Source organism: Syzygium oleosum, unplaced genomic scaffold, assembly GCF_021117445.2.
Source record: "Syzygium oleosum isolate NSW1041296 unplaced genomic scaffold, Sole_v2.1 Sole_v2.15, whole genome shotgun sequence".
NCBI lineage: Eukaryota > Viridiplantae > Streptophyta > Magnoliopsida > Myrtales > Myrtaceae > Syzygium > Syzygium oleosum.
In genome coordinates this window covers 6,197,481-6,221,346 of record NW_026607499.1, presented here as the reverse complement: position 1 = coordinate 6,221,346, position 23,866 = coordinate 6,197,481, and the positions used below count along the sequence as shown (strand labels likewise).

The 23,866-nt window shown below is 38.8% G+C and overlaps 1 protein-coding gene across 4 annotated transcripts; it reads left to right on the top strand.

The window, feature by feature from the left end:
- The first annotated feature begins 978 nt into the window (after positions 1 to 978).
- Positions 979 to 23,703, top strand: LOC115675368 (lysine-specific demethylase JMJ17). Of its 4 annotated transcripts, XM_056318243.1 has the most exons (34): positions 1,005 to 1,139; positions 1,236 to 2,659; positions 6,276 to 6,333; positions 6,531 to 6,653; positions 7,108 to 7,165; positions 7,255 to 7,391; positions 9,093 to 9,251; positions 9,340 to 9,426; positions 10,002 to 10,196; positions 10,726 to 10,878; positions 10,972 to 11,163; positions 11,256 to 11,321; positions 11,467 to 11,562; positions 12,323 to 12,409; positions 12,508 to 12,624; positions 12,738 to 12,945; positions 13,063 to 13,127; positions 13,301 to 13,359; positions 13,463 to 13,594; positions 13,776 to 13,935; positions 14,024 to 14,359; positions 15,744 to 15,926; positions 16,016 to 16,077; positions 18,412 to 18,490; positions 19,959 to 20,108; positions 20,223 to 20,356; positions 20,825 to 20,945; positions 21,020 to 21,093; positions 21,385 to 21,529; positions 21,705 to 21,854; positions 22,409 to 22,504; positions 22,589 to 22,684; positions 22,758 to 22,957; positions 23,421 to 23,703. In XM_056318243.1, exons 2-34 carry the CDS (start codon positions 1,317 to 1,319, stop codon positions 23,650 to 23,652), a joined length of 5,553 nt encoding a protein of 1,850 aa, XP_056174218.1. In that variant the 5' UTR covers positions 1,005 to 1,139; positions 1,236 to 1,316; the 3' UTR covers positions 23,653 to 23,703. The 4 variants fall into 4 exon arrangements, with proteins under 4 accessions (XP_056174219.1, XP_056174218.1, XP_030453841.1 ...); XM_030597981.2 differs by having other exon boundaries at positions 1,065 to 2,659; positions 10,017 to 10,196; XM_056318245.1 differs by lacking the exon at positions 1,005 to 1,139 and having other exon boundaries at positions 2,289 to 2,468.
- Positions 23,704 to 23,866: the final 163 nt, after the last annotated feature.

The following is a 23,866-nucleotide window of genomic DNA, read 5'->3' as shown; positions in this document are numbered from 1 at the left end:
CGCAAAAAAACGCATGCCATGTCAGCCTATGACATGGTGGTTAGCAACCACAGAATACTTTCTCGCGAACTAGGCTCTACCTACCAAGGTGAGAATCATACCCAAGTGCCAAATCCGGGTTATTATACGGGTTCGGGCCACATGCTAGGCCCGGTTTAGCCATTTCGCGGGCCTATTTGGGCCCGCCTATTGATCGTTACCGGATTTCCAAAGGAACGGGACTTGCACTCTCAATGTTTGAAACTCTGGCTGCTTGGACCCAATCGAGCATTAAAATGTCCCATCCAAATTCGACTCTACTATAAAGTTGAGATATTTGAGTTAGACTCCACTCGACTCGATTGTAATTAAATTACAAATAAAGTTTTTTTTTGCTAGAAAGATTATAAATAAAGTTATCTTTTAATTCGAGCTCAAATTTACATGCACGATATTTTGCATTCACATGGATTCTAGTGAAATTCAGCTATGATCGCGAATTTGTCGAGTTTGAAGTAATGACGAGCCCCAAATTGACTTGTCAAGATAGTAATAATCTTTCGACCAACAAAAAAAATTGGAATAACCCTGTTAAAAAAAAAAAAGAGATTTCGAATAAATCATCCAACCGAGCTCAATGACAATCATAACCGATGACCTTTCATTTTCTCACACGTGCAAGTCAACTGCACCGCCGGTCAATCTCTCGAGTTACGGCCCAGTCCCCCCACGTCCACTCTCCCTCGACTCGCGCACGCGCCGCAAATTCCGATCCCTCCCGTCCATTCGCGCCACAACCCCCCCTCCCCGCGCACGCTCCCAGATCCTACGGCCGTGACACCGCGCGTGCTCCGCACTCGTCTCCGGACCGTGCGCGTCGGCATTTGCATCCGCATCCCCAACCTCGTAATGCCCGGCGCTGCTGCGAGTAAAAACAAAAGACCGAGCGAGCCGGCGAGAAATTCTCAAGCACGCGAGCAAGCCCCATCCTGCAATTTCGGCGTTCGCGGAGCCCTCAACTGCAAGATTTCCACGAAACTTCTCCTTCAATCCAACAATCGTCTCCCCCCACGAAACTCGCTCTCGCTCCAACAACTGCTTCCCCCCTCCCCTCCCCCCCCCCCCGGCAAAAGCCAGAGGCTCTCTCCTTGGGCGAAAAGGTACGCTCGAAACCCTAGAAACTCGCTTCCGCTCGGTTTGATTCCGCGCTCCAATGGCTTCCTGAATCGAATTGCGGCGATACGTGTTGCTGTTAGGTGTCGGGTTTGTGGCTGGTGCATGTGTTGCTCGTTGCTGTGGTAGCCGCCATTGATGCGCGAGCCTCTGGTGTTTGTTAGATGGGTAAAGGAAGGCCTAGGGCCGTGGAGAAAGGGGTCTTGAGGCAGACCCCCGGCGCGTCGCCGTCGCTGAATGTGCTGCCCGGGCCGGTATTCTGCCCGACCGAGGAGGAGTTTAGCGATCCGTTGGAGTATATTGATAAGATCAGGCCGGAGGCGGAGCCGTATGGGGTTTGTAAGATCGTGCCGCCCAAGAGTTGGAAGCCGCCGTTCGCGCTAGACTTGGATAAGTTCACGTTCCCGACGAAGACCCAGGCCATTCATCAGCTGCAGGCCCGGCCGGCCGCATGCGACTCGGAGACGTTCGAGCTGGAGTACAGTAGGTTCTTGGAGGAGCATTGTGGGAAGAAGTCGAAGAAGAGGGCGAGGGTGGTTTTCGAAGGGGCGGATTTGGACCTGTGTAGGCTGTTCAATGCTGTGAAGCGGTTCGGCGGGTATGATAAAGTCGTGAAGGATAAGAAATGGGGTGATGTCTTCCGGTTCGTGAGGTCGGTGGGAAAGGTCTCCGAGTGTGCAAAGCATGTGTTGTGTCAGTTTTATCGCAAGCATTTATATGATTATGAGGGTTATTATAATCGTTTAAATAGGAAGAAAGCCAAGATTTGCAAGAGGAGAATCCAGCCAGGGGGAAAGAGTGAAAATGGGCCGGAGTGCTCGAGTTCAAAAAGGAGGCGGAGGAATGAAGGTGCTGGGAAGGTTCAGCTTCGCCAGATGAAGGATGAGGTGGCGGAGGAACGGTACGATCAGATTTGTGAACAGTGCGATAGTGGTTTGCATGGAGAAGTGATGCTTTTATGCGATAGATGCAATAAGGGTTGGCACATTTACTGTCTTTCCCCGCCATTGGAGCAGATTCCACCAGGGAACTGGTATTGCTTGGACTGCTCGAGTTCTAATGAAGATAATTTTGGTTTTGTTCCGGGGAAGAAATTTTCTATGGAAGATTTCAAGCGCATTGCTGATCGGGCCAAGAAGAAGTGGTTTGGGTCTGGCTCTGTTTCAAGGGTTCAAGTGGAGAAAAAGTTCTGGGAAATTGTAGAGGGATCAGTGGGTAAGGTCGAGGTGATGTACGGTAGTGATTTGGACACTTCTGTATATGGGAGTGGCTTCCCACGTGTAAATGACGAGAGACCTGATTCAGTTGAGTCCAAGGTATGGGATGAATATCGTGCTAGCCCATGGAATCTTAATAACTTGCCCAAGTTGAAAGGCTCTATGCTTCATGCTGTTCGTAATAGCATTGCTGGTGTAATGGTGCCCTGGCTGTATGTTGGCATGCTGTTCTCATCCTTTTGCTGGCATTTTGAAGATCACTGCTTTTACTCAATGAACTATCTCCATTGGTATGCGTCTTGTCTTGGTGAAGCAATATCTTTTAGTTATGTTGTTTTATTGGCTGCCTCCAACCCTTCCCATGGTGGAAACCCGTGCTTGTCTATTCTGTCGAGAAGAGGCACAATACACTGTCGATGTTGATTTATGTTGGATTAGTAACATTCGTTGGTGCTCACGACTACGAGTCTTGGTACTTATGAGTCAAAACAAAAATGGACTTTGGGTACATGTATGATTAACATAAGCAAGAATCATTATTTAGGTGCGTGATTCTTCTATAAATGCAATAGTGTTTTTTCATGGTTTGTTAACATAGAAGAGATTTCCGGTCCCTCAATGTTCTCTGTTGATTTATAATCAGATTAACCACTCTGCAGTTCAATTCCATGGACTTAGGAGAATTAAGAGCATGAATTGACTGAGCTTGTAAAAGGAAAAGACTAAAACCTTTGATCAAACCAGGAAGTTTCATATCATGCCCTGCTGCATTTGGCGGCATGATTTTTTTTGGAAAGGACTCTATCTAGTTCAACTGTCCAACTTTACATCCCATGTGATGAAAATGGGAAGAATAATTTGTTTTCCACTTTCTCTCGAGGTTGTTGGTGCATGGATTGTGATTTAACTACACAATTGAGGATGTGGCATTGGATCTGTAGTAGAATCTTTACCAGAGTTATTTTTAGTTGGACTGCTGGGTAGAGGTGTTGAAGAAAGCTTAGAGTCTGGAAAGTTGAACTTGGCCTAGCTGAACCTGCTTAATTTTTTTTTGGAATGAGCTTGAATATTTCTGTTTTCGGGGCTTGTTGAATTTTTTCATGCCGGTGTAGTCTTTGGGTTCTGTGCTTGATGCGCTGTACTTTTGATGATGGAGTGGCCCTTTGCACTTCGATTCTGGTAGTATTTGGTAGGATAACCCTTGTACTTATGGAATTGGTTGGCAATACCCCTTTGTCTATTTTAGTGTCCATATTCTGTTAAAATCATTATTTACGGGACTCCTTATTTTGGCCTAAAATAGCACAATACCTTAAACCGACTTAAACCCGAATGATGCGTAAAAGAGTAACTAAAAGTTATTTTAATTGTTATACTGAAAGCTCTACTGGGAATTTGATAATCAAATTTAGGTAAAATTTTATGGGTCACCCTTATCTACACTTCATCATGTTAAAGCAGCACAACCAAATTGCGCTTTCTCTCTTCCATGTGTCTTATTGTGTTTGTGTGGTTGGGGTTTTGTTGTTTTAGTTTTGGGGGGGGGGTGGTAGTGGTTTGGGTCCATCGTGCTGAACACTCTTCTTCCACCCTCAAGGCCACAGTGGCCTGTGAATTCTTCTTTGTGGGGCCTTCGGCTACTGTTGGCCGGCGGGCCCAAAAAGTTTGCAAAAAAAACTAAAAAAGAGTTTTCGGTCAGGCTGGCCCATTAGCGTCCACGGACTGGGCCAGCGCAGCCCAGGATGGGCGGCATGCTGTGCAGGGCTCTGGTGAGGACACACACAACCCCTCTCCCTTTCACTGGGGGGGGGGTGGGCTGTGCCGTGCCTGGCCCGGCCCGGCCCATATGCCATCTTTACCTGAGGTTACAGTGTACTCTGAGCATTTCTGGTATGAGAAGATTTAGGCCTTAACAACTGATGGTAGATCGAAACTTGTTTGACTTAGTGAATTTCTGAACCCTTTGAAAGTCCGTGGAAGATGAGTTCAGTCGCTATCTTAAAGCAAAATCCTAAGATATCATGCAACGAAAAAGGCCTTTCTAACCGGAATTTTCTTTTGTTTTTCAGCGTTGGTTTGGCTTAACTATCTATATTAGTATCGTCTATTATGCATTATGCTCTTACCGCGCAGCCCTCTTTTATGAGGGTTTACCCTTTGATTTTTCTTTATTTAAGTTGGCCAGGAGAGAATTGCCTGTCTTTTGAAAAAAAATCAGTGATGCGATATTGAAATATATGTTCTTTATGTTGGGTGTTGAACCTAATTTTAGAAATTAGTGGAGCTTTCGTTCGGTATTCTGAGTTTATTGCCCTGCACAGCAATAAATAAATCGGTCAGTTGAAAACTAGTGAATATTGGAATGAGTTTGTTTTGACAATAATTTCCATGTGATTATATGGCATTGTTTCTTTATGTTATTGGTGAGTATTAACTGACCGTAGAAAATTTAGGGTTGAAATATATGGATCCACTAAAACATTTATTTATCTGGGACCCATGGGGTAGCATTCTGACACATTCAGACTGAGAAATTTTTGAGCAATTGTAGTAGCCTTAGTTTGCATCTATAATATCAACGAAGTAAGTGAGCCTCGCATGATTTGATCAACGCACATTAGATTCAAACTTTGATGTGTGTTTTTTAACACAGGCTTTGAGGTTAGGGGTTGGAAAAATCTGGACTGCCGCCCCTGGTGATTCTTTTTTCACTATTAGTTGTATTCTATTGAACCGAATTGGTAGAATCATAGCATATTTAGATAAATTTGTCTATCAAGAAACAAAGGTTCCCCTGGAAATATATGACACTGGTAGAAGTAGCAGCTGTCAAATGGAGAGCGCCCTTTTAAATTTGGAAGTATCGTTAATATAGTTATGGAGTCAAGTTTTTCTTCAGATTTTGTTAATATAAGTGGTCTTTGCCAATAGTTCTTACATGGAGAGCAACCATCATAATATCCAATTAGATTAAGATGCCAAAGATAGATATTTGATTACTAATTGATGCCTGCCCATATTTTGGATCTAAATTGATTAGCTTTATGCTGTTCAATGTAAAAATGGCTGAGGAGCTTCAGGCTGTTTTCCTTGGGTAGTCTGAAGCATTTTGAAACAGCATATCTCTTTGACAATTAGTTATAAAGGTTTTCGTTTTCCGAACCTTTTGAAGATTTGGAGGCTGTTCAAATTTCATGTTCTGATTTAGACTTACTTTGCATGTTCTTTCCATTTTGTCTTGGATATGCACAATTTTTGTCCCACATTACTTGAATCTTTGAGAACATTCTATTTGTTTGCTGTCATAGTATTATGTAGGAAAATGACACAAATAGTCCTTAAACTTTGGCCCAATGTGCGATGTGGTCTCTGACCTTTTAATTTGTTCAATGTGATCCTGTATAGTTGCCAAATGTACAATGTGGTCCCTGAACTTTCAGCTTGTTCAATATGGTCCCTGGACTGTTGATACATATTTAATTTAGTATCTAAACTATATGAAAATGTTCAATGTTGTCACTGAACTTGAATTAATGGAAGGACAACATTGAACATTTTCATATAATTCAAGGACTAAGTTGAACATATGCCAAAAGTCTAGGAACCACATTGAAAAAATTAAAAGTTCAGGGACTACATCGCACATTGAGCTAAAATTCAGGGACCATATTGAGTAAATAAAAAGTTCAGGGACCACATTGCACATTGGGCCAAAGTTCAGGGATCATTTGTGTCATTACCCCTATTATGTACTAGGATTGGGTTCAAACATGTTTTGGGGTGTTTGTGGAATTTTACTTGTCCAATGGTACTTAGCTTGGAAGGTCGTTTCCAACATTAGTTAGATAATTAATTTGTGTCGGTTGTTGCCAAATGTATGTTAACACTTCTCCTTGTGTCTTTAAGGGGAGAACCAAAATGTTGGTACAGCGTTCCTGGTAGTGAATCCCGTGCTTTTGAGAAGGTAACCTTCTTATCAACAAACTTCAGATGAAAACTTTTTTTTGCATTTTTCCATCAGCCCTTGTAGATACTTTTCGGTCTTCTCCAGCCTCAATCATTCTGTTTCAGAAACTAGTTCTACTACTAACTTGCAATGCATATGCCTCTATCCACCTTCATTTCTTGTATAATTTTAAGGGAACTCTTCTTCTCCAACAGGTGATGAGAGAGACTCTTCCTGACCTCTTTGATGCTCAACCTGACCTTCTCTTTCAGCTTGTTACAATGCTGAATCCCTCCGTGCTGCAAGAAAATGGCGTTCCAGTTTACAGTATTCTCCAGGTACAATATTCTGAGACAAAAGCTCTGTGTTTCTGTCCTTCTTGAGTACTAAACAGGCGTGTTTTTATTCCAATTGAAGAGCACACAAAGCAAATCTGGAAAAAAAGAATCAGCTAGTGATTTCTTGTATCCTGCTTTTGAGGAGAGATTTCAAGTTGAATAGGTTGTTACCATGTGATACTGGATGAGCGCTCAAACTTTTAAAATGGTGACTTCATAGGTTTAGTGTACCATGTACTCATATATTGTGGGCTGGATGGCTGAAGCATCTTGAAAGTGGCACCAGAGCATTCCATGGATAAGCTGTCAAGCGCATGTGCTTTTATATGTGGCTTAGATATGATAATTTTTTGAAAAGATTCTGTTTTACTTCTTTTTTGGTCACGTCTGCTGAACTCATGCTGTGATCAGAAAGAAAATGTATATTGAACTTGCGCTTTCTTTCTTGGTTCAGGAGCCTGGCAACTTTGTAATCACCTTCCCTAGATCGTTCCATGGTGGTTTCAATTTTGGTATGGTACATTTGTGATGACTAGATGAATGTTGAACAAGTGCAACGTGTGTGCACGTGCAGGATAATTTTATTCGTTTATACTTTCAGGTCTAAATTGTGCCGAGGCTGTAAATTTTGCTCCTGCTGACTGGATTCCGCATGGTGGATACAGTTCTGAGCTGTATCGACTCTATCGGAAACCTGCTGTCTTGTCTCACGAGGAGCTTCTTTGTGTTGTTGCCAAGGTATTCAAACTTGAAGCCATCTGTCACATGAGTAATTTAAAATCTCCCTTGAGAATACTCTTTAGGATTCCCCATCCTTCACCCTTCAGTTTCCAGGGAGAAGCCCAAAAATTGGACTTTCCGCAAGTGGGTTACAATATCTCCTTTGAGAGCCCAAGTTGTCCTGTAAACTTCATGCTACGTTTCTGTCCTAAAGTAATGCCTGTCGGTTACAGTTTATGGCAGATCTAATGAACAAGAATATGTCATGCTGACATAACATTTTAATGTTATTCTTTTTGTTGTGTATGGAGGTCAGTGATATAAAGCGGGTGACTGCTTTACAAAAGATGTGAGATAAATGGAGTCAGACAGTCAGTAATTTACTCAATTGGAAATTCTTTGTACTTGCTGTTGAACAAATTATGAATGATGCTCTCTTAGTTTATCTGTGGTTATAACTGCCACCGTACATTCGTGGGGGCAATGGTGATGCCTAATGCCTCATACTTCACGCTTTTGTGGACAAATCAGTTTTGTGGAGGGATTGCACTTTGCTTTTGAATAAGAATCTTGTCTTGATATTGGGTGATGATGATAGCACTTCCACTTCTGGAATCGTTCCTGTGCAAAGATGAAGGAGATTTCAAATAGTTGAATGATAGCTCTTCTCTTTGACTATTTGGCATTCAACAATAGGAGCACAAGATACCTTACCAAAAAAAAACAATAGGAGCACAAGATTGATGCCTAAAAGGAGTCCTATCTTTCCTTCTCCTTCTTTGTACAGCAGCTCTGTTTCCACGTTCTCTTAGTTTACAGATTTCATGAGGATTGTGAACATGACTCCATATAATTTGAAGCATTGGACTTGATGGGTCTATTTGTTGTCCCATCCTCAATGGACCTCATTCTAGTTAGAAAACAAGAGGAGAGTTGTCTTACTATAGAGTTGCTAAATAGTGAGGATGTTAAGCTCCAGCAGCCTGTGCTCGGCCACCATCTCCCTACCTCCCTCTCCCTCTCCCTCTCCTTCTCCCTCTCCCTCTCCCTCTATGTTGTTGCCACCAAGTCTCTTGCTCCTATTAAGCCCAGACTTAGTAGAATTGGGTACCGGCACTGGGTGGACGGTCTATCCGCCCTAAGTGGTATTACCAGCCGTTCTGGAGGAGCAGTTGATTCAGCAATTTCTGGTCTTTAGGAGTGATATGTAGCTTGAGCAAAGATTGGATTAGTCTAAATTGCGATATGTCTAGGCTTCAGCAAAGTACTTACCCATTTGATGTTTCAATGTAAATGTCAATACTCATTTGTGCTTCTGGATTATCTGTGATGAAATTATTGGGCGTAATTTGTAGTTGTCATTTATATATTTATGTTGTTTGCTTTTAGGCCATTTCTTCATGGTTTAATTGGTTCTGGATTATAACTACAAGTATCAAAATTGTGGGCTATTCTATCGAAGAGTCATGGCTCAATGCTCTTGCCTGTTGTGCATTTGACTTTCTTTACCTTGGAATATTTTCTTTGTTTTTGGTATTTTGTGATGGACTCATGATAATCATCATTTCTGTGTTTGCCTCTTTCATTGATTTGATTGGAAGGATTAATAATTGCTGTTTCCTTATGATGATAGTTGTTTTTCAAAGTTAAGTTTTGCTCGCTAAGAGGTCCTTCCATATTATAGAAATGTCCCTGGTTACCTTTTTGTGCAATGTGCAGAGTAATTATGATAGAAAAGCGTCACCTTTTCTGAGGAAAGAATTACTTAGAATTTATACAGAGGAGAAAGGTTGGAGGGAGCGACTCTGGAAAAATGGCATTGTAAAATCATCTCCAATGCCACCACGGACACGTCCTGAATGCGTGGGGACTGAGGAGGTACTCGGCCTTTCATGTTTAACTCTTGCTTTTTGATGACTTTGTCAATATGATGCAAGTTGATGAATTTGTTTTGGTTTTTTTGTAGGATCCTATGTGCATTATATGTCAGCAATATCTTTATCTTTCTGCAGTTGTTTGTGATTGTAGGCCATCTGCCTTTGTTTGTCTTGAGGTACGTGGAAACTGTAGTCTGGTTTATTATCCTGTCAATTTATTTATGTAGTTTTTTTGGTCAGAGTCAATCAATTTAGTAAATTGGTAGTGAAAACAAAAGCCTAGTACATGTGCAATACTGCAATGTCATAAACATTCGCCCCTAAAGGAGGATCTTGAACTTATGGAACTTAGAGTATGGCACTTACGTGGGCTCAATGAGTGAAATCATTCATGAAGATGAGGCCCTTGTAGAAGGGCTCTGTCATGATGAAATACATCTTTATAGTCATAATTTTAAAAAGCGTATGATAGGATTGAATTTGTAAAGAAAAGTTTGATTACATCAATGGTTCTGGTTCTAATTTTTTGATTTGTCATATTATTGCTGGTGACTTATACTTTCCAATCCGACCAAAAAAAAACTTGTACTTTCCTCTCTTTGATCTGACATGGCACCGTAAATAACATCTTCTTTGGTTGGGTTCATATTCAAAGAAATGAATCACCTCACCCAATTATATGAAGTGTTTCTTCTTCATCATCATTTTTGGGGCTAAAGCCAGAGTTGGCGATTCTTGACCTCATCATCAGACCCCTTTTGTGCAGCACTGGCAACACATCTGTGAATGCAAACCCAGCAAACATCGCCTCCTTTACCGTCATACATTAGCAGAGTTCAGTGACTTGCTGCTCACTGTCGATAAATACAATGGTAAGGAGACTCAAAGGAGTAAGGTGCTTCAGCAAAGATCTTGCTCCAGTGAAACAAGTGCTTTAGCGAAAAAGGTAATGTCAGATACAAGACTTGCTAAGTCATTAACAATGAGACTGGATGAGGTATCAACAAGCATGAAGAAAACAAATTGCAGCAATTAAGCCAACTTCAGTCTTGGCGTTCATTCTATATATTTATGACTGGATGAGGTGTCAATCTTAAGCAAAGTGGATCATCTCATTTATATACATACTTAGTACTTTATGATCTTTGTTTTATGGAAGAGTCAAGCTGAATTTGGTTTTATTGCTTTGCTCTTAGTTGCCGATGTTTTTACTGGTCTACTGGCAAGTTATGTACATTCTAAAAAAATTATATTCTACGGAGGTCATTGCATGATTTTTTGGTTCTGGAATAAATGTCAATGAAGAACAAAGTGAAATTCAGTGGTGTTTAGTGATGTTTAGAATCTGTGCTAAGCTCCTATTGTTCTTTAATATTGTGCTGGAGTTGATTGTCCTTGTCAAGATTGTTATTTTAGCTTGCCATTTTTGTTCTTCAGTAAGGGAGAATGTTCTTCTGGATTATATGTTCTTGTAGGTAAAAGGTGGCCATGCTTCTTTGACTGATCTTGCAGCGCAATGGCTGTTGCAGTCAACCAGTGCTCTTAAAAGTCCTTTCTCTAAGGATATTTATCGAAAACTGTTGAAAGAAGCCGAACAATTTCTTTGGGCTGGTTCTGAAATGGATCCTGTTAGTTCAAAGCCTTTTAGCTACCTGAAATTCCTCTCAGATTATATGCATATGATTCGATGATATATGAATGTGTGCTTCAATCAAATCCAGGTACGTACCATGGCAAAGAAGTTAGTCGAAGCGCAGAGGTGGGCAGAAGGTGTAAGAAGTTGTCTCGCAAAAATTGAAAAACATTCTTTGGGCTCTAGTAATGCTGTGAAGAGGGCAGATTTAGAATATGTCACTGAATTGTTGAGTTTTGATACCATGCCCTGTAACGAGCCTGGACATCTTAAATTGAAGGTTCTGAAGAAGCTTGTGAAGTTGTAGCATTTGATGTACCTGCACTCTGTCTAGTTGAGTGGCTTACGGTAATTTGCTCAAAATCTGTACAGGAGTATGCTGAAGAGGCAAAGAAGTTGGCCGGAGAGATTGAATCTACTCTTTCGTCGTCTTCAAAAGTATATAACATGAATTTATATGACCTTTTGATTGTGACAAGAGTTAAATGAAATTGTCTCAGTTATCAATAGTGACATGGAGTTCATTTTATCCAATTTTCTTTGCATAATTTATATTGTCATTATTTATGAACTTTTGTTCCAGATATTGGAGTTGGAAAACCTTTATGATAGAAGCTGTCGCTTAGGAATCCTTGTCGAAGGAAATGAGAAACTGGCGCAGAAAATTTCTTCGATGAAGGTAATTCTCTATCAGGATTGGTTTTGTGGGTCAAGATACATTAAGCCATATCCCTACAGCTATCTAAATTCTTTCTCTTGGTAGCAAAAATGTCATAGGTTGGTCTCTACTTGTCTAGAAGCCCCATTTGCTTCTTGTTCTATGGTTCTGTTTTACCCTTGCTGGTTTGTCTAGATTAAAAAGCCATTCCTGTTAATCTGGTTTTTGCGTGGTTCTCCGATTAACAACTATTAATTTTTGTTCTCTTTTTTCCACCCAAGTGGTTGAAGCTGAATTGGGTTTTGTCAGTTTGTGAGTGAGCACTCTGCAGTTTGATGCCCATGACTGGGTAAAATTGCTCTACATGGTACACTTGATTTATCACGTCCAGTGGATGATCACTTGACTTCAATCGTTACGCTGGTGACGGCGATTAACTGAGGACATTTTGTTTTTGGTCTGGTGTATATCTGGCTTTTCTGGCAGACGCTTTTAATTTGGCATGCATTGATTGAGAATGATTGAGAATGTGGTTTCCTTGAATTTTCAATTTTATTCGTGACTATGCTTACAATGTTTTCATGCGATTATTCCTTGTATATCTCTAATTATCTGATAAATAGAATTACCACAATCATGCTAATACGGATTAAAATTAGATTTTCTATCTAGTGCATGCTGTGTTCTGTATCTGGCACTCCTTTGCTGCAGGAAGTTTTCATAAGTTGGTTGGAGTTGCTAATTCCTGACTTACCCGTTTAAGAAAAATTTATTTCTTTAGGAGTGGATTAATCGTGTTCGAATCTGCCTCTCGGAGAAATGCACTGCTGCAATTGAGATTGACTCCCTATATAAGCTGAAATCAGAGGTAATTCTCACTCTTCTTAGTTCACAAATCATAACTACTTTTCTACTTTGAACTACAGACCCTTTTGATTCATGCTTTAACCATGTTCTTTTGGATAGATTATGGAACTTCAAGTATTGCTTCCGGAGACTGAAATGCTACTGGAGCTATTAGAAAAAACAGAAGCGTACCGAGATCGATGTGCTAAAATTCTGAAAGGTCCCATATGTTTAGAGGTTAGCTCAGCAGTGCTCTGACATTTAATTGTCTTCTGTTTCTCTGTGCTGAATGGAATTGGACTTTCTATATATCTGGATCTCTTAATTTCGGAAAATCCTGACTCCAACAGGGTATTGAATTGATTCTTCAAGAAATGGACAGTTTCACTGTCAATTTCCCAGAGTTCGAGCTTCTAAGGCAATATCATATGCAAGCTAGTTCTTGGATATCCCGCTTAAACAGTGTCCAGGTGAACATTCATGAAAGAGTTGATCAAGACAATGTTGTAGAGGAGTTGACCAACATACTAAAAGATGCAGCATCTCTGAAAATTCGAGGTCTGAATCTCCTTTCAGTTTTGCTTGTTTGGGTTGAGAGTGAAGTTACCTTTACTGCTGTTTTCATGACAATATGCTTAATACATCATGTTCCTGGGTGTTTGTTTCCGTTTTCAGTTAGAGAATTGCCTCCTATTGAGCTTGAGTTGAAGAAGGCTTGTTGCAGGGCAAAGGCTCTACAGGTAATGTAACGAACTCTGCTGCTTCGCCAAATGTTTTGCTGCTCTCTGTTCTTCTATTCTATCCTCCAGTATTTTCTACTATAGCTGATAGTATTTCATCCTGAATGGGTTTTTTTAAGGTTCTTTATCAATCCTTTGAATGTTGAATGCCTTTAATCCTGAATATATTTCAGGCCCGTTCAGATAAAATGACCTTGAACTTTCTTCAGCAACTATTGATTGAAGCTGTCGGGTAAATGTATTCTTGGTTGTGGTTCTCAAATTTTAATGTCAAAACTAGTTGATATGCACTACTTCAACCCGTTTTAAAGTTCAGTTGGACTCTACGTTGCCAGACTACAGATTGCAGGCGAAAACTTGTTTGTATATATTTCTGGGATTGTTGATGCTGCTACACTTTGGGAAGAAAGTGCAGTGCAGATTCTAGCTCGTGAGGCTCAGCTGCCTGAATATGAGGAAATTTTGAGGTCTCTCTCTCTCTCTCTCTCTCTCTCTCTCTCTCTCTCTCTGTCTCTCTCATGCGTGCGCGTCATGTGGACCCATTTGTGAGACTGGGTGGTGGGAATGGACACAGGATATTAATATAAATGCATATAAGGTGCTACCAATAACTTTTGTTGAAAGTGATTTTTGACTTTTTTATGCCAGGAGTTCGGAGGAAATTCGTGTGATTTTACCTTCTCTACCTCAGATCATCTCGACAATCACAGTGTCTAAGTCTTGGTTGAAGAATTCGGAACCATTTTTGGGGTCTGCTCACATGAATAGAGGTTCTTCAAGTTTGTTGCTTGAAGTCGATAAATTAAAGGTTCTTGCTAACACTTAGTCAATAAATACGGAACCATTTTTGTGTGCATTGATTCTGTAGAACTGAGAAGATGACCTACATCTTGCAGGAGTTAGTTTCAGAATCCAAACTACTTAAGATATCCCTGGAAGAGAAAAGAACACTTGAAACAATGTTGGAGAATTGCTTCCGATGGGAGCACGAAGCTTGCTCCTTGCTGCAACATGCAGACTACCTGTTTGATTTTAGAAATGTTGATGATGGAAAGCGGGATAGTTTAACATCAAAAATTGAAGGCCTACTACTTTCGCTGGATGCCACGATCAAAGATGGGCTCTCTCTTGGTTTTGACTTCAGTGAAACAAAAAAACTTCAAAATGCACACTCGGCATTGCAGTGGTGCATTAAGGTCCTCCAGTTTAGCGCCATATCCCCATCCGTTGAGGTGATTAGTCTCTTGTTTTAGTTAAATCCATTCACGAAATCAGATCAAGTGATTTTATCATTTGAACCTTGTTTTAGCCTGCTATTATTTTGGTCACAGGTTTTCATGATTAATAACTTATTTTTCATGGGGTTAGGAATAGTAAGCTACACTTCATTGGATTCGCTCACCTGTTTTTGGTTCTCACAAGTTCAATAGCTTTTATTCTTATATCAAATTGCTGTTATCTTATGAAGTTGGGAATGTTTAGCTGTCTTAAATTGGATTTATTAGCCTGTTTCATTTCAGTCCTTGTGGTAGTTTGATGAAGTTAAGATGCATAAAATCTTTAAATCTGACCAACAGCCAGTATCCAATTGAAGCCTTGAAGTGCAAGAGCTGTGTCTAGGTCCCAGAGTTTTTTGGAGATCTAGAAGGATCTATCTACTGTCTCAATGTCCCTTTTGCAGAGAAAACAACCACTAGCCAGCACTTAATTCTATTTTATTGGTCTACAAGTAGTCTGAAGAACATTTTTTAGGCAGAAAAATCCACTCATTATCGTTGCTCAAGATTTTTGACAGATTTTCCATGGAAGTGCTAGCACCCAGGCTTTTGGCTATTGATGTGGGACCCTATTAGCAAAATTTGCAGAAAAAGCTCCATCTCTTCTTTGAAGGGGCACAGCTTTATCACTGTTCTTCAATAATAATAGAAACTTTTAGAGCAAGGCATGGAGGTCATCGAAGTTTTGCAATGCCAACTTTTCCGCATATCTGTAAAAACCTTCTGAATCCTAAAAACCTTCCCTCACAAGAAACATCTTTATTTTGTGCCAAATGAAACATACCAGGCAAAATTGTCATAAGGGATTAATAGACCCATTGCTTGTCTTTCAGTAGGCTCATTCCCATGACCAATCTCATGGTCAGATATAAAATGTTCTATCCTTGGGCTATTTAACTTGAGGGCTAGTTCGAATACCTAATTTTCCTCAGAGTTGTCCAAACATTCTGTTAGGTGCTAAATTTTGCTGCTATTGTTGATCTCTGGACTTTTTCCTTTTCTAAAGTGAACTACCGTTCTCTTAGTGAGGAGGCCTTTATTGAGAAGTTCCAGAGATCTGACACCCAGTCTCTCTATTTCTGGTTGCACAACTCTTCCCTCATTAAATGATGATAGTGTCACTCCCTCATTAATGATGATAGTGTCACCTTTTATACGATTACATAAAAATTGTGATCAGATGCTCTGAGATCTTCTTGCTGGAGCTTGGATACGAAAAGAGACATGATGCAGAGATTGGATTGTGCTTTTGCTTGTTATGATCTTCACTTGCTTGCTATTTGAATTTAAAAATATTTTGTATAGCGATGCTGGATGACTTGCCATGACAATTTTGTAGGAAATTGAGAGATTGATGGAGTTTGAGGAGCAAATTCATGTTACATGTCCATCTGGTGCTTTCTTAGGCATGCTAATTGATGCGGTGAAGTGGATGAAGAAAGCATCAAAAGTGATTCATGCTCCATCCAACTATGAAAAGTACAGTTTAAGTGATGCTGAAGAAACTCTTGCGGAATGTCAGGTATATTGTGGTCGGCAGTGTGCTTGCTTCTGATTTAAAGATCTCAAACATAGGTATGCGAACACTTCATATCTACAATCTGTTTGCAGATGATCCCTCTTTCATTTCCGGCGTTGGCTAGTCAACTTGCACAAACAATTCAAGATCATAGGTGAGTCTTCTTATTCCATGATATAGGAAAAAAAAAACAGGACTTGCATATCCACAACCCATGGTGCACATTAACATAAGCATGACTTCATATACACAAGCAATAGCACGTATAGGCATCAGTGACTTCACAGGTACAAGCAGTAGCATGTATTGACATTAGCTATTGCACAGATACAAGCAACAGCACACTGTGCACATTAACATCAGTAATTCTTGTTGTACCAGGTGGCAGTTTATCACTAGCATGCCTAGGGATTCAAAATTACGGCTGAAGATATGAAACTGGAAATTGTAATTATGATTAAGCTAACGAAGGTTGCACTGTTTTCAAGTTTATCAAACACAGTGCTTGAATCTTAATGCAAAGCGGATCAAGAAAATTGAAGTAAGCAGGACATTGTTTCTGCATTAGCCTATATCCGGAAGTGTTTTTTTAATTTTTTTATTTTAGCCAAAGCTAAAGCTAGAATTGATTTTAATAAGGAAACAGTAGAAAAAGCATTATCCTTGCTTTTCATTTTTCAATCTGTCATAACACTTAGATTACAAGCTAACTATAATTTCTTTTAGCCGAAGAGATTTGTCGGTCAGACTCTTGAGGGCCGCACGGTTGCAAGGAGGTATAGCAACCTTTAGAATGGTTTTAGAGGGTTATTAGAAGAATTTATGGAAAGTACGTGGTGCCTAATGGGACTAGTTCTGTACTAAATAGGGTGCAAAATTTTGATATGAGAGTTAATGCCATTAGAGACAAGCTTCAAAGGCTTTTTGTATTCTTTTCCATTTTTTTCTCATGGCGTATCTAAGCGTAGCTTCAGTTTTATGTCTTATGTAATGTGTGATCACGGGGGCAAAGATCCTGGATCATGGTATATATTGGGATACAGACTTGCAATTTATTTCATAAAATTCTGAGAATTGAATTTAACTGACATAATCCTTAGAGCATAAAATCCAGCTTCCTTTCTGAGGTGCAAAAAATTTGGGAGTTATCTTAGGCAAATGATGTTTTCACAACCAAAATGTCTCCTTCCGCAACTATTTCAAACTACATAATTTGATCGGACTAATTTGCTGTCAACAATCATTCACAATCTAAGTGCAAATTCAAAGTGGGAAGACAAGGATAAGTGCTGTCAAATAGAGTAAATAACGAAAGAAGTTTGAACTTTTTTTTGTAGCAAAAGAGCTAGATTTGCTTTCATTTTCCATATTACTGAAAAATTATTTCTTCAAAGTATAGTTTGTTTAAGCAAGTGAATAATTGCACTTGATAAAGACATTCACTTAGTCTTAGAGGCAATAAAATTGTCTGTAAAAAATTCTAGATAGATTCATCTTATTTCATATAAGTTTAATGTTTATAGTATATTTTCATTTTCACAATTTAAATTAGATTGAAGATTATAACATTCTTTCCTTACTTGAGATAGCAGCATCGACATAAATAAATGCTCTAACTTTGAGATTGCAAAAATTAAATTAGTTTTTGTTAAATATGATTTATTTGTTTTATGTAGCTTTTCTTTCGGTTTTGAAGTCTATTATCTTATAAGAAATTGTAACTTTTTAGAAGCATAGTATATTTACACTATATTTAATCTTTTTCGGCTTTTGAAATTTCACTTATTTCAAATATAGCTTATATTATACAGAAGATTCATTTAATTGAGAAATAATAATGAGAATAGTTCTATTAAGCCATCTACTTGATTTGAAACTCATTTTCTTTGAGAAAATTGATAAGCGACAAGTTCATGAGTTTTATGAATTTATCATTCGAAAGTTTCTTTTAAGCTCAATTTTTTAATACAAATTAAACAATGAACAAAAAGAGATGACCTTCTTAACCTCTACAAAGGATTGAACAACGAATAAAATGAACAAAAGAAAACAAAGTTCTAATAACAAATGGAAAGAGTTGAAGGAAAAAGAAAAGTAGGGTTACATTTTAGGAATTAATAGAAATAAAAAGGGTAAGTCCAGTTTCTTTGATTATGTACTCTCTTTGGATGATATTTTTGTTATTTTTCAAGAATCTTTATGAGCTTTTGAGGATAACTTTGTCCATTCAAGTGGTTCAATTTGAAATGGTTGTGGAAGAAGATTTTTTAGTAGTGAAAATATTATTTCCCTTATTCTATATCCAAGTTTACAGTTTTTGGATTTGACTGCATATGTATACAATTATGTCTTATTATGAGTTAATGGAATATTTTTATCTGGTAACAGCCTTATGTTGACAATTCATTTGCATCTGTATACTTATGTTCATTGTGATGATATGCTTCATATGTTTATTCTTAAAAAAAACTTGGAATTCGAAATGTAGGTTGTGGCAGGAAAAAGTAGATCGATTTTTAAGTTTGGAAATTGGTCAACGTTCATGGTCTCAACTATTGCAGCTTAAGGTATGTCTATTTCTGTGCTCAGGGATCCATCCGTGCTGTGAAATAATGTTTCCATTATGTTCCAAGAGCAATTAATTATCGATGGTTAGTTGGGTTTATGTGAGTACAACTGTACAACCTGGAAGTTAAATAATATTTAAGAAAATCAAGAAAGACTTGGTGGCTAATGAGCTGCCATCAGGATGCCAAATACATGGGTGGAATGCTAACTATCCTTTACAACACCTTCAAAATTGACAAATTATGACGATAGGCCAAAAGAAAAAAAAAAGCGCTCATCATGCAAGTAATCTGTTCCAAGAAGTTATGAAAACTTCTGTCCATTCTTTAAAAAGAGCTCAAAGTAAGCTTCTAGTTTGGCCAACAGTTGATTCAGTTTGATCCAAAGAAAAAGAATAATGGAGATTTTTACAAGTAAAAGTTATCTTTTTCATCCATTAGTTGTACTTGTATGTCATTAATTTTGAACAACTTTAGGGGGGGGGTTAAGGACTTTGAGTTGGTTTGGGCTATTTGTGTTTGATTTCTGTTGGTTTCGGCCAAAAATATACGTTCAAATTCTGGTGGTGTGGGTATGACCTCTTCAACTAGCACTTTTTGACCAACATGGCTAATTGTCTTTGTCGTATAATTACAGAAGCAGGGGTAAATGCAGGGGGTACTATAATTTTTCCTTGAACCGTGAATATGATGACATATGGGATGTAATTTGTACGGTAACACCTACCATAAGATTGCATACTGTTGGCTCTGAGCCTTGCTTCTTTTGGTTGCCACAGTTACTTCTATTCTTTGGAAATGTTTATTGGAATTCCTAAACCTTATTTATTGAATGCAATGAGTTCTAAGCCATTCAATTGATGCTATCAAATTATGAAGGTGCAATCAAGTCCTTGGAAAATTCTATTTGGCAATATGCCTGCACAATTTTGAAAATTACGTATATGGTGGTCTTAGAAGTTGTCACGTAGGAGAATTGGGAGAATTAAAGAACTGAAGTACTTGATTGCCTTTTCAAAAAAGGTTGAGGACTATATTGCACCGATAGGAAGGTTAAGAACTCAATTTCATGTACGGAAGGTTTTGGTCCCTATTTTACTGCTAGCATAGGATTACAACCTAGACACACCTCATTATGTGATGTTCTTCCTCCTACAGAGGCTTCACATGCTGGAAAATTTGTTTGTCTTGTCATATAGGCACCATAAATGACCGTGGCAAGATTTTGAAAGATGCCACCAAAAAGAAAACATAAAATGCAGTAAAGGATCTGTCGTATGTGGGATTTATATTTGTATCCACAAATTTTCATACTATAATGGTGTATGACATGCATGTCTTAACCCAATGGAAATGTATGGTAAGCTATAGGTTGACCCAATAAAAGGAGCAAAGTACACAGTTTGAGAGAGTAATTGCACACTTCCATACATCTTTGTGAACTGATTATAAATGTCATTATCGTCAGGAGATGGCAATGGCAGCTGCCTTCAACTGTCCTGAAAGGGATATTGTCTCGTTAGAGGTTGAAAAAGTTAACAATTGGAGGCAACACTTCAAGGAGGCTGTGGGGATATCAATTGGAGATTCAACTTCCCTTGTTGAGGCCATAATGAAGGTTCTAGCTTTTCTCCCCTTAACCGCAAATTAAGTTCCTTCTCATGTGAGATCTTTGTTCTCTACATAATAGATGGTGAATAATCGCTGCCTCCTTTGTTTTTAATGTTTCCAGATCAAAAGTACTCTAGACAGGTCTTTGCATTTACATGACCAATCAAGAGGCTGCAGAATGGAAAATCTATGCATGTGCTGCTCTGGTGATTTGGAGGGCCATGAATTCCTGACTTGTTCAACATGCAAGGACTGGTAAGGTATTTGCATTAATGAACAAGTACATACCTATCATCATATAGAAACAAGTTTATACTTTTTCCTTAGTGCTTTTTAAGAAGATCAGTTGTCATGGTTGATAATTTGTCTCCTGATATAGCATTAGACGAAGTTTGTTCCTGTTTTACTTCTCTAATTTTCTTCCACTTTTACATGTACTTTTTATGATTGGAACAAAGAATATCACCTTTTATTACAAAGTCTGCGATATTCTTACTTAAGCCATTACAGCTTATAGGTACACAGATAAACTGTGTAGATGATACATTGACTAAATGCCAGATTCTGGTTAAGTAATTATAGCGTTTATTGGTTCAATCATTGGTCCAGCCTCCTTTGCTTCTTGTGCATAAAGATATAGTGGCCTTACGGCTACACAGAAGACTTTTCTACCTTATTTCTATTTTCCGATATTGCTTTACAAAGTTTGATTTCTGTGGACAGCTATCATCTGCATTGCCTGGGACCGGCAGTTTTGGATAGAAGTATTTGTCAGATGTCCAAATGCAATTTCTGTGAATTTGTAGAGAGGGGTTTCGATTTTAAAAATAGTCAGAGTCATTTGGTAAGGTTTCAATGGCTTATGTTCATTTGATTGAAGCTTGTTCAACCTCTCAAGTCTTATTTTCCTTCTTACAGAGGTGTCAAGGAGAACGTCCCCAGTTAGATATACTGAGCAAACTTTTTGCAGATGTTGAAGATCTTTGTGTGTGGTAATAATCTGCTTGATTTTTCACACAGACTTCCTGGTTGAATTGAATATTTATCCCAATTGGACCTTTTTATACTTCTACCTTTGTCAATGTTTGGCTGAAAGACGAGTTGTTAGTTGCAGTACTGGTTGACTCGTGGAATAGTACAGGCATGAATGGATAATTTGTGGTGTTGCATGTGCCCTTTGGAGATACTTATGTATCTGAATCACAATTTTTGTCTTGAATTATGTTACACTTGCACGAGATTAAATACTGTTATGGGTTGACAATTTAACGGATTTTCATCAGGATTGAAGAAAGAGATCCATTACAAAAACTTCTAGAGTGTGCTCTTGCATGCAAAGTTTGTTTGATGGAAATTATAGATTCTGTGTCGGCTCCTTTGGGTGAAGATCTCGGCATTGTCGCTGGAAAACTGGCCACTGCTATGAAGGTACTTGTTATATTATCTTCTACTACCGAAAATTCATATTTTATCGAGAAGTAGTAATACTCTATTTTTGGTTGGTCTGGTTCTCTTTTTTTTTTCCCTGGTGTATTGTGACGCTGTATATTATGCTAGCTGTTCTTGCGATGAAATTGTTTATCAGAATATATTGTTTTGACAGGCCATAGAAGTGGCTGGTTTACATGATCGTGAAGGTAATTTCAGCCTGGACCTTGCATTGGAAATACATTCATGGAGAGTTAGAGCCAGAAACTTATTTCAGGGTTTGGAGAAGCCAACAGTCCAGCAGATACAGAATTTACTGAAAGAGGTACACTTGCTTTCCCGAGGAGTTTACTTACTAAAGTAATCTTATATTTCAGGTGATAGTAATGACAAGTGCAATATAAGTGGATAGCATAATGTCTTTGAAGGGTGACTTGGTAGTTTAATTTTCTGTTGAAGCATGAGTTTATTTGATGGAAAGGAACCATGACTGGTTCAGGCTTTTCTCCTGGGCAAAGAGTGAAAATACCTTCATGTGGTGTATTTGACAATTTTACTGGAGGAAAAGTATTTATAAACTACATGTACAGCCTTTTGGCGTTGATACCATGTACATAGATGACTCTTGGAAAGGCTTTTACTTTGTTGAACCAGAAAATTAGCATCTAAAGTAGAAGTGTTTTACCGACCAAAAAAAATGTAGAAGTGTTTTTCCCGACCAAAAAGAAAAGGAGTGTTTCCTCGTTCTCTTTTCTTGTCGGTATGTTTGAATGTAACCTTATTTTCTTGATTCAGGCAAAAAAAAGAACCTTATTTTCTCAACGAGAAGTCTTTTGCACCAATATATATTACTTAATAGAAAATTAAATCGTGTGGCAGGGACTTGTTGAAAACATACCAATTGAGGACTACTACCGGCAAAAACTGATAGAAACGAAGGACATCTGCTTACAGTGGGCTAAGAATGCGAAGAAGGTCCAGATCCTGGCAAAGGAAATAATATTTTCAAATCAATGAGCTTGCTACAGCCATTTGATTGTAAATTGTTGTTTTTGGTAGGTTGCCGCTGATTCTGGGGCTCTTGGCTTGGATAAGGTTTTTGAAGTCATCATGCAGGGAGAAAACTTGCCTGTCTGTTTTGAGAAGGAACTAAAGGTAAATGTTCTGAATATACATCTTCTCATATGCTTCAATTTTTATCTGATTTATCTTTTGCATGGTGATGCAGCTTTTAAGATCTCGCAGTATGCTTTACTGCATATGTCGAAAGCCCTATGGTCGAAGGCCAATGATTGCCTGTGATCAATGTGATGAGTGGTACCACTTTGACTGTGTAAAATTATGTTCTCCACCAGACTTCTACATCTGCCCTGCTTGTGAGCCTCAGACAGAGAAGTTCTTAGAAACAAAGCCCTCGCATCATGAAATGTAAGTGACCTTGATCTTGCCATAATTCCTTATTTTTGGCATAGGTGAAGCATTTGCCACTTGTGTTCACTTCTGGATTCTAGATGCAAAAGTCAAAATTTCATGGTAACCGACCATGTCTTTTACCATAGTTTGAAAACGCATGAATGTCGAGAGTAATATGTTTGAAATCCATGGTGACTGTTTTCTTGAAGTTGTGCCCTTTTCTGTTAATCATCTGGAATGATAATCTGAGGAGCAATTAGGGTTTCCTGATGTCATGCTTCTACTTGCCCTTTTCCATGTACAGAGAGTCCTCGAACGTTTTCTGTCCTTTTTATGCTTTTTTCAATGACCTGGTCATAGTTTCTTGTTTATCGGCATTGCCGCTAGGAAGCCTAAATCTATGGCTTAGTTGTACTACAATTTTTAGTGCTTTCATTCATATGCGTTTATATTTGATAATGATGGTCTTTTGTGACAGATTGACAAGCACCAGAGTAATGGAGCCTAAAACACCCTCCCCCCGGCACGCGTCGAAAAATTGTGAATCCAGTGTCGTGAAGAATCCTTCATCCCTTAAAAACCCGAAAGAATCTTTGTGTCCCTATGGGATTGAACAGTTGTGGTGGCATAGTCGGAAGCCTTTCCGAAGAACAGCTAGAAAACGCGTTAAACTGGACGGGCTCTGCTCTTATTTTAACCTGCAGCAGTAACATGAAATTAGATAGTCATCATCAATCATTTGATTCATTGGTTGATTCTTATGACTCTGGCTCTGCATCTTTTATCCTTGGGTCGAGAGAAACAATAATAGGGGAAAAGCAAAGCAATTAGTGCTATCCGCTTTTATTCGTCTTTTACATCTCTCTCTAAAACATCAATGTCGTCGTGCCAGACGTGAATGATCTTTATTTTCTATTTTTTTGG